This window comes from Puma concolor, chromosome C1 (assembly GCF_028749965.1).
Source record: "Puma concolor isolate L17-30 chromosome C1, mPumCon1.1.hap2, whole genome shotgun sequence".
Classification (NCBI taxonomy): Eukaryota; Metazoa; Chordata; class Mammalia; order Carnivora; family Felidae; genus Puma; species Puma concolor.
The window spans coordinates 99,774,992-99,791,607 of NC_141674.1; the positions used below are offsets into that span (position 1 = coordinate 99,774,992).

The 16,616-nt window shown below is 48.8% G+C and overlaps 1 protein-coding gene across 1 annotated transcript in view; it reads left to right on the plus strand.

Annotated features, from left to right (window-relative positions):
• Positions 1-9,041, plus strand: part of MAB21L3 (mab-21 like 3) — a 70,229-nt gene extending 61,188 nt beyond the window's left edge. Inside the window, exons 4-6 of the mRNA XM_086717916.1 lie at positions 2,211-2,389; positions 2,859-3,053; positions 7,976-9,041. Of these exons, the coding sequence (XP_086574042.1) occupies positions 2,211-2,389; positions 2,859-3,053; positions 7,976-8,209 (608 nt within the window). The 3' untranslated portion in view covers positions 8,210-9,041. The remainder of the gene's footprint in view (positions 1-2,210; positions 2,390-2,858; positions 3,054-7,975) is intronic.
• Positions 9,042-16,616: the final 7,575 nt, after the last annotated feature.

Below are 16,616 nucleotides of genomic sequence, written 5' to 3' on the forward strand. Positions count from 1 at the left end.
CAGGCTCTGTGCTGACAGCTCAGAGCCTGGAGCCTGCTTCAGATTCTGTGTACCCTCCCCCTCTGCCCCCTCCCCCGCTCACACTGTGTCTCTGTCTCTCTCTCAAAAATAAACATTAAAACAATTTTTTTTGAAAGAGAAATATGTACAAGGGTATTCACTGCCATGGGCTTTGTAATAGTAAGTAACTAGAAATAATGTCAATTACAAGGGAAAATTGACAAAATAAATTGTGCTACCTCTGCCTCTTGGGCCACTGCGCAGCCTTTAAAAGAGTGGGGTACATTCACGTGTGTGCGCACAGAGCTGTGAAAAATCCTTGTGCTGGATAATGAAGGGAGAAACCACAGTGCCGAACAATGTGCACTCCCACGTGTGGAGAAAAAGACGGATCTGAATGTGCGTTTGCTTGTCTACACAGAACCATTCTGGAAGGTTCCCTAATGGAATTGGCACACGTTTAATGGATTTTCACCACGTGTAGGATGCTTTCATGGAAAATGCGATGCGCCTAGCAAACCTGTAGAGTAAGAGTGAATTTCCTACCTGTTTGACAGATGAGAACACTGAGGTTGAGAGAGATGGGGTCACACGGCAAGGAAGCAGAGCCAGGCAGGAGTAGGGTGTGGGCGAGGCAGGCTGGCCCAGCATGCGCTAACTTCTTATTTACCTCTGCAACACTGGTAACAATGCAAGGGCAAGTGAGAGATTCAAACCGGGGCAGGCTGATGAGATGCTTTCAGTAAATGATGCCAAGGTGCCAGACGTCGCCATGTTCCTGTCTGGGCAGCTCTGATGATATGCAGACAATAAGCTCTTTATCACACCCCAGCCAAGGAGAGGGACGTGATCCTTTCGAACAGCCTGACACAATTAGTGAGGGAGTTCCATTTTCCTCTCTGAGCGAAGAAGAGAACAATAATAGATCCCGATTCAAGACCGCTCATCCTTATCTGTAATGAGGGCAGACAGACAGACAAAACCACTGCGTATCTTTTGAAAGAAGGGAGAACGGATTAGCAGTGAGTCCTCCTATAGGAGCTGGAAGAGGCTACCAGATGCCTTTTTTTTTCTCTCCCTCTCTCTGCCTGGTTGGAAGAGGCAGTGGGGGCCTGTTGCCACTCCTTCGACCATTTAAGCCAATGGCTATGAACACTTTGAAGTATTTTATAATTACAAGGGCTCAGGATGACAAATACATCTGAGGCTAGACTGGCTTAATGATGGGGGTACAAAGCCATGCCATCTGAGAGACTGGGAGTCAAGTGAGAGGTGGATTCAGCCGAACCCCACCAGAGGCAGGTCAAGGAGTAAGGGGACTGGAGGCTGTCCCCAGCAAGGTCAGGACATCTGGATGAAACGGAGGGGGCATGGAAGAATGGTTGGATTTCATTTTTACCAGCAAATACTACGTCTTTTCTTTGTCTTCTGTGTCTCTTTTCTTCAGTTGAGCCTTCTGAAAAGAATTTATTAATTTTTTATTTTATTGTTGAGAGAGAGAGAGAGAGAGACAGAGTGCAAGCAGGGGAGAGGCAGAGAGAGAGAGGGAGACACAGAATCCGAAGCAGGTTCCAGGCTCTGATCTGTCACCACAGAGCCTGAGCCTGATGCAGGGCTCGAACTCACAGACTGTGACATCGTGACCTGAGCTGAAGTCGGACATTTAACCGACTGAGCCACCCAGGCGCCTCAAGAATCAATTAAATTAAAAGAAAATGGGGCGCCTGGGTGGCGCAGCCGGTTAAGCGTCCGACTTCAGCCAGGTCACGATCAGGTCACGTGAGTTCGAGCCCCGCGTCAGGCTCTGGGCTGATGGCTCAGAGCCTGGAGCTGTTTCCGATTCTGTGTCTCCCTCTCTCTCTGCCCCTCCCCTGTTCATGCTCTGTCTCTCTCTATCCCAGAAATAAATAAACGTTGAAAAAAAAGAAAATTAAAAAAAAAAAAGAAAATGTACCACAAAAACCTTGGGGGTGGGGGAGGAAGGACAAAGAAACACTCACTAACAATGAGATTTTCTAGCAACGTTTCTATCGATATTTACTCAGCTAATTGTCTAGTGTTGACATAAGCACCCCACCCTTGGAAGGCTCCTGACTTTTGAAAGTTGCCCCACCAGTTGCAATCAGGTGGTCAGAGCCGCCGCCCCCAAATTCCTTCTTGGAATGAGCCAGGCTTTCTCTTCTCATCGCCTCGTTGTCATTTCCCACCAGGTAAGGTCAGCATGCTGACGCAGCTCTCCGCAGTTTGGGTTGCTGTGGAAACCTCCACATGTCAGGTGGAGCTAGAGCTGGTCCCCACGGTGGAGATCCCTACCGTCTGGCCCGAGAAAGCTCGCTGGCCTCCCTGTCTGAAGCGCTGGCCTTCCCGACAACGAGTGGAGTGTATCAAGGTATTGGGGAGCCGGGGGCTCACAGCTTAGCCGCCCACAGCATCACTGACTGTGAACCAGCTCTGGAAGGAAACATGAGGTGTCATGAGATCAGCAGTGCTCCAAGTGTGGGTCGCAGAATCTGAGAGCCTACTAGGAATGCAGGTTCCCGGGCCCGCCCCGGACCTACCGACTGAAGCCTGCTGGGCGGGGCCCTGCAACCTGTGGTGTAAGAAGCTCCGCAGGTGATTCTGGTTCGGGCTTAACGTGGAGAACCAGTTGAAAGTGGGCACAGCCTCTGCCATTCACTGCGCTCCGGGAAGGGGGCTTGTCCCGAGGCTCCTTCCGCATCCCCCATGTAGGAGGTAGAGCCTGCCTGCTGGCAGCCCCCCCCCCCCCCCCACCAGAGTAGCGGATGGCTTCAGAGAGGGCTTTCTGCTGCGGCGAGCCCCGTCCGTCTCATTTTCCTGATGGTTTTCTCTCTCCCCAGTCGTTTGGGTTTGCCTTGTTGGCCTGTTCAAATTATCACTGGCAGCAGAGTTTCCTGCAGGCTGAGCAGGTACTGCTAGACCAGCTGGATGAGGACGGGGGCTGCCGCAGGAAGTGCTTCCAGGCCCTGAGGCAGATGAAGGAGGACGTCTGGTGTCCGGGAAAGAGGCCTGTCATCACGTCCCACCATCTGCAGGTGAGTGGGCACACACGAATTTGGGCGGGTCCTCTCTGTATGCCCTGCAGGGCCCGGCCGGAGCCACTCACGACAGGTGTGGGTGTGTGTGTGTGTGTGCATGCGACGAATTCAGGAGAAGACCCTAGTGTCCATGGTTGCCATCCCAAAGTTACTGCTCACTACCGAGATGTGTAAACCCGGGCTGTATGTGTGCCCGCCGCAGCCCTGCCCAGGCTGAATGGCCTCCGCCTCCTCCCTGCCCTCCCCTTCTTGCCCTCTTTCCTTTTCTTGCTTTTTGCCCTTTCCAGATTTTCTTCTCTCTCCATCTCTCCCCTCAACTTATTTCACGCAACAAACCAGCGCGATGCGCCAGAAACTTGGCTGGGGTTCAGCATTGATTTACTCAAAGCCTCCGCCTTTAAGAAACCCACGGTCTGATGAAGTCTTGCAAATTGCTTGAACCTCAGATGGATTCGAGGTTTCCCTGGTGTGAGGACTCCCTCAGTCCCCACAGGTGCGGCCACCGGTGCTCCGATGCCCGCCGCGCAGAGGAGGATCTGGGAAATGGTGAGGTTGCCACGTGAGCATTGCCACAGACCCGAACTGCCAGGTTCCAAATCAGCCGGCAGGGGTTTCCCTAAACCCTATGGCACCTGCCTCCCCTCACCCCCAAACCCAACATTCATGAATGCCCTTCCTCGCTCACCCAGCAAATGTTTATTGAGGTTACTATGGGCCACACCTGCCCCAGCACCTGCTGTGTGCTCCACAAGCACAAGATGAGCAAACACAGAAGCGGTTCCTGCTCCCATGGAGCCTATGGTTTAGCGGGGCAGACAGACATTTGTCAGATGGTCCTCCAGGTGCATGTGGCCTCACACAGCACGGGGAGCACCAGAGAGGACGGGAGCATCATTCCGTGAGGGCTCAGAGCAGCAGAGCCTGACCTGGGCTGCGAGATCGGGGCTGGTGGAGGGGGGGGGGGTCCCCCTGGGGAGGTGACTTTCACACTCTCAGCTCCTCTTTTGCAAATTTCCAACCATACACCGTGAACTGGACGTTCATGGAACAGGCTGTGTGGCACACTGAGGTTGGGAGAAGGCAGACTTAGAGACAGCACAGCCCGAGCCTAGCTAGCGTCTGTCCGGGAGCTTTGTCCGTTCTCCCTGCCCTTCGACAAGGTGAGCACAGGTCCTGTGTGTGTGTCTTCCTTGCACGCTCCTGCTGTGCCCCTTGGCATTCAGTGGACATCCATCTTCTGCCCCTGTGTTGGGGTCAGAGCTTCTGACCCCAGCTCCAATGTAAGCTATTTAAGGGCAACTACTAACGAGCCCTTAGGATCTCTCCCAATGTTGTGTACCTAGTAGTTGCTCAGTAAATACTTGTTGAGCGAATGAATGAATGCCTTCACATTCTACTGAGCTTCCCCCACCCCCCGCCATGAAATCAGTAGTCTTTGCTTTGCTTTTGTATCTTCCCTAATAACCTGTCCCTCTTGACCTGCCCAAGAATCTGTTAATATCTCATTTGCACATAGCTGTGCCTCTCTCTGGAATCTCAACATTCTCAACACCGAGCACATTCCCCTAAAAACACTCACCTGTATTCCTGGATTGAGGACATGTGCTTCCTGAAGGTAGTCTAGTTCATTCTGCTGGTTTAGCTTCTTTCCTCCTGGCCTTTCTACAGGCCACACTAGCAAGAGCCAGAGCTGAGCTGCAAACTCCATTCTATCTCCTATTGAAGCTCCTAATCTTAACCACTGACTTCATTGCCTCACAATGAAGATGGATGGAAACACATTAAGTGACATGAATAATTTAGACGAGATTGAATAGGGCCACCACAGGCCTCCCGGCCCTTGACTGCGGTCAAAACTGCATTACATGCGAAGATTTACTTTTATTCCAGTGGCTTCTCAGTCACTAGAGGATTTTAGGGCAACTCCTTAAAGGTGCTCTGTTTCAGTTCTCCCGAGCTCACCTCCAAGGCACAGGATTGTGCCCTCTCAAGAACGGGCATTGTAAAGGGGGGTTATTTGTTGAGAAGGGCAGGAAGGGCAAAAACAGTCCTAACTGCCTGTTCTTCTAGTCTCCCACTGTGGCCCAAGGGCAGGATGCCCTCACATTTAGACATTGGGATGGGCGTGGCTGGTGACCGTGTGCTGTTAGACACCATCCAGATGATGGCTTGAGTGGGCGGGATCGTTGCCAAGCCTTCAGCCTGGGGAAAACAGAAGAGACTGGTTGCAAAACAGCATCAGGAAGGTCGTGCCACTTATTGTCACCCCACCTTCAGCCTAACACTGTCTGATGAGTTTCTCACCTCCCCAAAGTGGCTCTTTCCCGAGCAACTCCAGGTGAACAAGAGCTTATCCTTCTTTGGCTTATTTGCTCCTAAAACCCACTCAAAGGCACAGGGGCTTGATTATAAGAGGCTTAACTGTTTTGGTTTGTTTAGGGAGATAAATGCTTAACTACAAGAGGCATGAAAACACTTTTTTGTATCTAGGTTATCTTTTTTTTTAATGTTTCTTTATTTTTGAGAGAGAGACAGAGTTGCAAGCTGGGGAGGGGCAGAGAGAGAGCGAGAGGAGACACAGAATCCGAAGCAGGCTCCAGGCTCTGAGCTGTCAGCACAGAGCCCGATGTGGGGCTCAAACTCATGAACTGCGAGACGATGCCCTGAGCCAAAGTCGGATGCTTAATCGACTGAGCCGCCCAGGTGCCCCAGACTATTCTGTATCTAGGTTATCTTGACTAGCATGATATCCTCTCCGACTCGTTTACTTTGCACGATGTGCTCTAAATCAAAACATACTCAGTGTCTTGCCGTGAACCCAAAACTGCTCTTTTCTTTCTTAGTCAAGGCTGTATTTTAAAAATGCTCAACATCTAAATCATAACATTGCTTATTTCACTTAGTCAATAAGCGTTTATTGACTGCCTCCCATGGGCCAGCTCCTCTGCTGGGTGCTAGTGATGTAACAGCAATTAAAATAGGTATCGCTCTCTTCTTTGATGGAGTTTACAATCTAGCAGGGAATCACATTAATGAATACAGAGACGGCTACTCCTGTGATCACTAGTGCTTATGGGAAGTGCGGGACGAAGAGAGTGTTTAATGGTATCGCAGGGAAATTTGATCTGACAGGTGAGTTTCCCGGACATACTGGGGAAGGAAGTGTGCTCCACACAGAAGTCAGATATGAAAGAAGTCACCCTGTGGTGGAAGAGGGGGGCCAGTGGGGCTGGAAGGAGAGAACAAGGGAGGACGAGGGTAAGATGAGGCTGGAAAGGAAGGTAGGGAGCAAACCTCGCAAACCAAACCATGTTAAGGATTGTGGTTTTTCATTGACCGATGGTGGGAAGTCTTTAAAGTGTTTCTTTTTTGTTGCTTATTTATTGCGAGGGGGAGAGAGAGAGAGAGTGCATGTGCATGCAAGCAGGGGAGAGGCAGAGAGAATCCCAAGCAGGCCTCACACTGTCCATGCAGAGCCTGATGTGGGGCTCGAACTCCTGAGCCATGAGGTCATGACCTGAGCCTGAATCGAGAGTTACACACTTAACCAACTGAGCCACCCAGGCGGCCCTAAAGTATTTCAGACACGAAGAAACATAGATTTATACTCAAAAAGATCACGTTGGCCACAGCGTGGTGGTGACAGACTGGGGACAAGAATAGGGGCAGAGGCCCAGGTGAGATGGGAGAGGAAGAAAACAGTGGAGATGAACATACACGGTAGATGAGAGAAACACTTTGGAGGCACTGGCAGAACTTGATGAGGGTGGTGAGGGAGGGGTGACTCCCGGGTTGAGTCTTGCCTGACTGGCTGGATAAGGAAGTCTGGAAACACACCAGGTTTGTGGGGAGAAGGGTCGTGAGTCCGGCTGGGACATGTTGGTGGCGATAACTTTCAGATTCCCAAGAGATACCAGGAGAGGAGGTCAGAGAAGTCTGGTCTGGGAAGAGAAATTGTGAGTGACCTCTATTTGTTCGGTGGGGATTCTAGCTGCTGAGGAAGGAAGGAAAAGAGACCAAGAGAAAAAGAGGGTATGGAACGGAGCCTCCAAAACTCCATCACTGGGAAGTAGAGAAAGCAGATAGCGTGCCAAGGGGTAGCTGTGGTGCCTGGAGAAACCCAGAGAGCCCAGAAGCTTGGCAACCCAGTGAGAGAGAACCCCATTGAGAAGCCCCAGTGAGAGAACCTCATTCTGCTGGGCAAGGCCTGTTGGACTTGGACTTAGCAACATGGAGACCACGGGCCCTGAGGACCGATGGCGGAAAAATCCATATTGCAGTGGATCGAGATGGCAGTCAGCGGAGAGGAAATGACGACAGATAATTGAGAGGATTCTTTTGAGAAGCCTTCACTTGCCAAGATGTGAGGGGTTAGGAGGCAGACGTGGCCCTGGGGCAAGGAGTGGGGGAGGAGAGTTTAGAATAATTTCAAGAGCCAGCAGAGGAAGGGCAAGGGCAGGAAAGAGCGAAGTCAGTCGCAGACAGCTCCCAGAAGGAGAGATCCCAAGCCCTGTTTGGGGGTTCTCCTGGCCAGGGGGGTGGTCAAAGCAGAGAGCGAGAGAGGAAGATGTGCATGTAGGCGGACTGTTTTGCTGCTGTGAGGGTTTCCATCTTCCTTGAAAAGTAGTAGGCAAAGGCATCCGCCAGGAGTGGGGAAATTGCAGATCTAAGGAGAGTGGTGGTAACTGGGGATACCGGTGGCGAGAGAAACAATGATCAAAGAGGCGCAGGAGACCTGCAGGGCGAGGCCGAGAACCCACCCGAGGGTGGGGATCGTGAAATCATGGCGGAACCAACTTGTCCTGGGTGACTGACTCCCTTCTCCCTCCTTCCACGGCCGCGTGAGCCCGGTACCATTTCCGAAGACTTTCTCCTCCATTGCCCGGAACGATGTCTGACACCACCTCTTCCTTCCGTAGACGGTGCTCTTTTGGACTTGTGAGAAATACCCCCACCCGAAGGAGTGGCAGGTGTTCAGCAAAGCGTTCCTGCGCCTGGTGAGGAAGCTGCACAAGTGTGTGAGCCAGCACTTTCTGAAGCACTATTTCGTGCGCAAGAGCAACCTGCTCCAGCATGCCAGCTCGGGCGAACTGGACACCGTGGCCCAGAAGCTGGCTCTCTTCCTGAAGAACCCCCAGATCGGCCTGCCCTGACGCTGCCCCTGCCTGGGAGGCTCTTGGACGCTTTATCCTGGCTCGACCTTGTTCCCTGGAGGATCCTGCTCAGGAGAGAAGCAACGTGTGGCACAGGAGATGACATTGACCCACTAGCACTTAAGGGGGGAACACTGTACCCCAAGATGTCCAATCTCAGCTTCCCTAGAGCCAAGCAAGCATTTCAGCCCTCACGAGCTACCTCTCTCGGGGACAAGCTGTCATCAGCCTTCCCCAAGCCATTGATGCCGAGCTGATGACAGCACTGGATGTGTTCTCCTCGCTCGGGCTCTGAGTGTCTGCCGGGGAGGATGGAGACAAGAACCCCTGGGGGGCCAGGCATCGGCCTGCGGCCCAGGACTGGTGCTCCAGCCCACTGACGGTGGGCTTGTTACCTTTCCACTCGCAAATGCAGCTGTGAATGTACCTTTCTGAGCCTGCGGGACTATGCTGGTGCCCTTACTAGAGGAGGGCACTGGGTCAACACAAAGTGTTAGTCATTGGTTGGTAGCCGGCGTTTGCCTGCTGGATCGGCACCAACACCGCTGACGGGGTGATTGTGTCTGATCGGTGGGCACGCGTGCCCTGGCCTTCCTGCCCTCAGTTCTCCTGAACCGTACTTTGGGTCGTGTGGTTCTAGCTGCTTCCCTGGTGTTCTCTAAGAGGGGAGAGGGTGATTTTGATGGCCAGTGCCGGCCAGAGGTGAAAGTTCAGCCCTGCTTGCCAGTCTGCTCCGGCCATTCCCCTTTTCTTGTGCCCGATGTTTTATATTCTTGGAATGGGCCCAGGATGATGACCTCCAAGAAATGGCTTGGTGTCACCCACCTCTCAATACCTGCCTTTGCTCACCTCATTTGCTCACTCATTCATGGGTAGATACATGCTCATTAGGCACTGGGAGTAGAGCGAGGAGCCAAATGGACAAAGGATGTACCCATTGGGGGACGGCACCTAATGTCAAAGACAGGAAGTGCACAACAGATAAATAAACACGATTATTACAAATGGTAGCAAGTGCCCTGAAGGAAACAAACAGAATATTGAAATAGAGCCATAGAGAGCTCCTCGAAGGATGAAAATGCAAACAGCTGAAGGGGAAGGGAAGCGGGGGGGGGGGGGGCAGGGGCAGGCTAGGAGGGGCTGGAATGGGTCAGATCACTGAACCTTGTAAAGCTGGCAAGGAATCTGTATTTTATTCTAAAATCAAAGGCATGACAGTTGGCCTTTCCCAGAGCAGTAGGGTATGGTGATATGATTTGCATTTTGTTTGTTTATTTATGACTTGGATTTTAAATGACCAGTCCAGTGACTGTATAAAGGGGGCGTAGGGTCCCACACAAGAGTTGAGGCATTGAAGGCCAGTAAGCCCACCCATTTTGAATTTCACTGAGATCCACGGGGCCACACATCCCATGTGGCACAAAGAATGCTTGGGGAGGTCAATGCTTTCTTCTGGTACTTATTTATGCTTTTCAACTCAAGGGAATCCTTTATTACTCAGAACATTTCCCCCACTGAAATTTCTAAAAGCATGAACAACTGAGTTTTTTTAAAAAAAAAGTCACATTGGAAAGTGAAATATTTTTACAAAAATACTCTAACCAAATGGTGGGTTCCCTGGGCTATCACATAGGAAATCATGATTTTAAACTGTTGGGGGAAAAAAAAATCCTTTCAAAGATATGATGAGTTGATAATTTTTCAAAATGTGAAATAATGAGCAAGCCAATGTTTTGTTAAGTCATCAGAACTTGCATTCAAAGACCCATACTCTTGGGCCTTGGGACACATCATTTCTGAGAAGGTGGCAGATAATAACTTTTTTTTTAATGATGAAAACAAGTGAAGCAAGTTTTAAGCGAGCTGTATAATGCCAAGTAGTGGAAGTTGGCTGGACCACTGATTGGAAATGTGCACGTGGAGAGGAGTGGGACTGACATACTCCACAGTCTGATCCAGTAGGCTCTTCCCACCTCCCGGTATCTGTCTGTGGTCTTCGTAGGAAGCAGGGCGATCTGCGGACTCCCGACTGTTCCTCTGCTGGGCAGCAGAGGACAGTAGAGGACCGCATTTGGGAAGAGCCTCTTTCCCGCACATACCCCTCAGAGCCCAGTGGGTGGCACCCTCCTCAGCCTGGGACTTAAATCTGGCTTCTGGGAGAAGGGTGGCCAGCCATCACAGTCGTTCTGCTTAAGGCTCAGGCTTTCAAAGGGAGGCTGGGAGAGAGTCGTCCCTCCTTTCTGTTTGTAGGCACAGAGCGCCTAGCTCTGAGAAGTCTGCTATTACTGATATTCTGATATGCTGATATATACATACTGATAAGTCTGATATTATTCTGGTCAAGTTTTGTTTGTTTGTTTGTTTGTTTTTATTCTCCAAAAGATTTTTCCTTTCATGTCCACTCTGGCCACAGGACTATTTTATACTGCAGTGGTTGGTATTCAGCCATTTAAGTGACCTGCTTGCCCTTGCATCTCGCTGGCACACAACTGCCCGTAATAAGTTGTTCACCCCTCTCTGTATCTCCATTTTTTTATGGGCGTGGTTATGGGCTGGATTGTGTCCCCCCCCACACGCATAAAATTCACGTACGGAAGCTCTCACCCCCAGTGCCTCAGAATGTGTCTGTATTTGGAGGTGGGGCCTTTAAAGAGGTGGTCAAGGGGCGCCTGGGTGGCTCAGTTGGTTGAACGTCCGATTTCGGCTCAGGTCACCATCTCACGGTTCACAAGTTCTACCCCCGCATCAGGCTTGGTGCTGACAGTGTGAAGACTGTTGTCTCTCTCTCTCTCCGCCCCTCCCCTGCTCACACTCTGTCTCTGTCTCTCTCTCTCTCTCTCAAAAATAAATAAACATTAAAATTTTTAAAAGAGGTGACCAAGTTAAAATGAGGCCATTTGGGTGGGCCCTGGGCCATTAGGACTGATGTTCCTGTAAGAAGAGGAAGAGGCACTTGGGCAGGGGCACAAGGGAGGAAAGGCCACCCGCAAGCCAAGGAGCGGAGCCTCTGGAGAAGACAATGTCGCCAGCACCTTGATCTTGGGTTTCCATTCTCCAGAACCGTGAGAAAATCATTTCCTGTTGTTTCAGCTATGCAGCCTGTGGCATTTTGGTACGGCCACCCTGGGAAGGCAGTACAAGCACGACGACAGAGTATGTGCCTCACTGCCTTGGTGAGGGGAATAAACAGAATAAAGGACGTCAAAAGCTCGTTTAGTAATCTGGTGCGCCGTAGCTGTCGAATAAGCGCTTGGAGTCTTGGACAGCTACTCCCCAGGGCCGTGCCTCCACCGCTGCCTTTCTTGATAGCTCCCCCCCCGCCCCATGGAGACATCCTTCATCAAGAAATGACAAACCAGGGGCGCCTGGGTGGCGCAGTCGGTTAAGCGTCCGACTTCAGCCAGGTCACGATCTCGCGGTCCGTGAGTTCGCACCCCGCGTCAGGCTCTGGGCTGATGGCTCAGAGCCTGGAGCCTGTTTCCGATTCTGTGTCTCCCTCTCTCTCTGCCCCTCCCCCGTTCATGCTCTGTCTCTCTCTGTCCCAAAAATAAATAAACGTTGAAAAAAAAAATTAAAAAAAAAAAAAAAAAAGAAATGACAAACCATCATGGGGACAACGTGCGTGGCATCCCACCACGAGTTCCATAAACCCATCTTTTCCTTCGTCCCTCTTGCTGAGCGGAGGAAGTGTCTGAGGATTTCTCCACGTGCGGTGGAGCGATGCCAACCTGCCTTCTTGGGGACAGCTTTCCATTTATTGTGCATAGCGTGCTCTTCCTCTTACACCTGTCATTCCCCCTCTTAGCCTCTCTTCACTGCCCAGCTTCCTCTTCACACCTTCCTTCCTTCCTTCCTCCCTCCCTCCCTCCCTCCCTCCCTTTCTTCTTTCCTTCCTTCCTTCCTTCCTTCCTTCCTTCCTTCCTTCCTTCCCCTCTTCCTTCCCCTCTTCCTTCCTTTCTTCCTTCCTTCCTTCCTTCCTTCCCCTCTTCCTTCCCCTCTTCCTTCCTTCCTTCCTTTCTTTCTTTCTTCAAAAGATATCACACAGCTGGGAGTTGAAAGTATCTAAAGAATAATAATAAAACAGATGCCAATATACTACCTAGGTGAAGAATAGCACTTGGCCGGTACTTTAGAATCCTAGGTGCCCGTTCTGTTCCCTAGCCCCCTCTCTCCCTGATTTTACGTGAGCCATTCAGCTGCTTTTCTTTACAGTTTGACTCCCTGTCATATTTCATTGAACCTAAGCCCCTAACAGTTGTGAGGTGAATCATGATTTCACGTCCCAGAAGGAAAAGGTGCTTTCATAATTGCAAATCACCACTGACTATCAGATGCTTTTATTTCTTTTAAAAAATCTATCTTTTAAAAGACTATCATTTCTTTTAAAAAAAAAAATGTTTATTTTGAGAGGGAGAAAGAGAGAGAATCCCAAGCAGGCTCTGTGCTGTCAGCACAGAGCCAGATGCGGGGCTCAGACCCAGGAACCACGAGATCGTGACCTGAGCCGAAATTAAGAGTCGACACTTGACAGACTGAGCCCCCCAGGGGCCCCGTGCATCCCTTGTTTTAGAGAGATTAAAATGTGAAAAAGTTGATTTTAGAGCCCACAAAATACGACTTGCGTGCACCTGGATGTCTTTCAGTTCTGCCTGTTTTCGAGTCTTATGTCAATGGAATCATCCCATGCAAAGTCTTCTGGGATTGGCTTTTGTCCACAGCGTGCTTCTGAGGCTCTTCCACGTGGGCGTGGGTGGCAGAGGTGTGTTCCTTCCCACTGTCATGGAATACTCCACGGCGAACCCCTGCCACTGTACGTATCTACGTTACTGTAGCTGCGCATCGGGTTGTTTCTAGCTTTAGTGATTGGAACTGCTTTTATACACATTCTTGTATGTGTCTTCTAATGCACTCAGGCCTTTTTAAAAAATTTTGTATTTTTATTTTTGAGAGAGAGAGACGGAACATGAGCAGGGGAGGGGCAGAGAGAGAGGGAGACACAGAATCCGAAGCAGGCTCTGGGTTCTGAGCTGTCAGCACAGAGCACGACGCAGGGCTCGAACTCACCAACCGTGAGATCGTGACCTGAGAGCTGAAGTCGGACGTTTCACCGACCGAGCCACCCAGGCGTCCCTGAATGCACTCAGGTCTCTTAAGGGTATATACATAAGAGTGAATTCTCAGGTTCAAAGAATACACACACACACACACACACACACACACACACACACACACACACGTTTAAATTTGTGAGGTAATGTCAACATATTTTCTGAAGTGATAGCACCAATCTAAATTCTCCATGTTCATGTCGGTGAACTTTCAGTGACTTTCTCCATTAGAATGGAACGCATTTTGTGTCTTGTGTAAGAAATCCTTCCTGTTTTTTAACGTCATGGAGATATGCTCCTATGATGTCCTCTACAATTTTACCGCTGTGCCTTTTTTCACCAGAGTTAGAAAACACTCTCTCTCTTTTTCCAGTCAATTCTCATGAAACTGGGATGATCTCTTTGCTTGGAACTTTAGTAAAACTCACCTAAAAAGCTGACTGGGCCTTGTGTTTTCTTTGTCAGAAGATTTGAAGCTATTAATTTTTCTTTTAGGGGTAAATGATATTCAGATTTTCTACTTCTTCCTGAGCTTCCTGTTAATTTACATTTTACTAAGAATTCTCCCATTTCATCTAAGTGTTCAGATTTACTGGCAAAATAATTGTTCATAATACTTAATTATCTATTTAAACTCTGATATATTTGTATTCTTTCTTGATGAGACTTATCGAGTAATTGTGTGTTTTGTTCATCTTTGTATGTTTTTCATTAATTTCTGCTCATAGCTTTCTTTCCCTCTACTTCCTCCAGGCTTACTCTAATGTTATTATTTTTTTTAACTTCTTAAATGCTTAGCTCAGAACTCCTCAGCGTGTCTTCTTTTCTAAGCATACAAATTTCCTTTTAATACCCTTTCAGCAGAATTCCACAGGTGTTAATAAATTGCATTTTCATCTTCTTTTAGTTCTGTTTATTTTCTGATTGCTACTGCGATTTTCTCGCTGACCCATGAGGTACTTAGATGTTTTAAAAAGTATTATTTGCAAACATATTGGGTTTCCTAGTTATGTTTTCATTACTGAAATATAAATAGATTGCACCAGAGTTCCAAGAGAGGGGTCTGAAGGCCTCACTCCGTGGATACTCATGGAGGCCAGCTTTTTTGCTCTGAGCGTCTCCAGTGGTCAGTGCATACAAGGGGTTGTGCGAGTTCGGATGCAAGGTGTAAGGAATGTCAGTTAGATGGTGTGCTGCTTAAAGTTTGTACCTATTTCAGATTTCTTTCTGGCTGCATTTTCCAACATTTCCTGAGAGAGTTGTTTTAAAATCTCCCATTACGAGCGTGGATTTTTCGATTTCTCCTTAAAGCATCGACAACTGGTTCTCGATATGCTTTCAGACTATATTATTAGGGTCATACAGGGTTAGAGTTTATGTCTTCCCAGTCAACTGAAGATGTTATCATTATAAGGTGACTTTTTTTTTGAACTGTCGTAAACATTTGCGTAAACATGGCTTTTGTCTGATGTTAATGTTGGAACACCACCTTAGTTGCCCTCGCATATCATTTTCCATCAGTTAGCTTTCCACCCATTTGTATCTTTACATTGTTGATAACTCTGTCTCTTGTAAATGGCTGAGTTTCTATAAACAAATGGAGGCCTTTTGACTCGACTAATACATTTAGATTGATTGCTACTCTTGTGCTTTCCATGTGACCCATTTTCCAAACCTTTTTCTGTCTTTTGCCCCAGCATCTTGCCTTTTTAAAAATTAAGGGCTTTTTTTCTCTTTTTTTTTTTTTCTATTTCTTTCCCCCTCCTTACTAGTTTGTAAGGTTCATGTACTATCTCTCTGTCTTTTTAATGGTTACCAAGGCTATTTGTCTATATAGACTAATTCTATGGGCTCAGGTGAAAGTTAGCCACTACCTTTATTCTCTCACTGAGGACCCCAGGGTCTTGGCTCCTATCACCCCCCTTCCCACGTGATCTGCTACCGTGACCCTGGATTTGGATTCTAGCCTGTTTGTCCCCCCTCCCCCCCACACACAGAGTGTCTTTTATTCCATCGTGTCCCCAGTATGTGGCACACAACGGACAACAATAACCTTTCAGGACACAAGTGAATGAACCCTCCAGCAACATTGGTACAGGCTTCTCATTTAGGCCCGATGATTTTGGTTTAGGCATTTGGTGGAACAAATATGCCTGATTGCCTTACAGCTTCAAATATCTTGACATGGTGTCTGATGCCCTAGGGATTTCTGGTCTCCGTGCACCACTTACCAAGTCCCCTCCAGTTTTCAAGTCACGTCACTCTTCCACTCACAATCCTCCAGTCACGTCCCATCCCACTCATCCTAAAATCCAGAGGCCCAAACCACCTGCAACCCCCGAGCTCCCTGAACCTACCTCCTACCCCTTTCCTTTCTCACTCCCACCTCCAGTCACACCTTGCTCTTCTAGAACATTCCAAGCATGACTCCGCCTCAGGACTTTTGCTTGTTGTGTCTTCTGAAGACTTTCCCTAACCTTTCTTGTTGTTTTGTTTTGTTTTGTTTTGTTGTTTTGTTTTAAGAGAAAGTACGCACACACGTGCGGGTGCAAATGCAAGCTGGGGAGAAGAGAGGCAGAGGGAGAGAGAATCCCAAGCAGGCTGCAGGTTCAGTGCAGAGCCCCATGCAGGGCTCAATACCATGACCCTGGGATCATGACCTGAGCTGAAATCTAGAGTTAGACATGCAATCAACTGAGCCACCCAGGCACCCCCTTCCCTAACCCTTCTTATACAAACTAGTTATCACTGGTCCCTACTCCCTCCTCACCCCTGTCTTGATATGTTCAACTTCCTGTTCTGCTTTAAGTCTCTCCATGGCACTAAACACCACCTAGACATTCTTTCCTTCCTTTTTTCTATCGGTCTGTCTCTATATTCTTTCTATCTATCTATCTATCATCTATCATCTCCCACCAGAGTGGAGTCTCTGTGAGAAAGAGATTTCATCCCTATTTTCAAGGTTGTGTCTACAACCCTGGCCACATGGCAAATGCCCAATAAGTAATGTATTGTGTAGAAGTATTTGCAGAACTCCTTCAGAAACGACCTATTCAAGGCTCAAGCTTCCTGGACTTTTACAGGAATTTTTTTTCTCTCTCCTTCAAAGTGGCAGAATCGTAGAGTTTTCTCACTTGAAGAGATGGTAGAATGGGGCAACTGAGGGTTCGGACAGGTTGACCTGTTGGGCTCAGCTCACAAACTTTGAGGCGATTTGTAATTGAAAGTCTAAAATCTTTTCCTCAGAAGCCCATGAAGCTTCTAAAGTGCAAACCTAAGTGATGTAGGAATTGCAACCC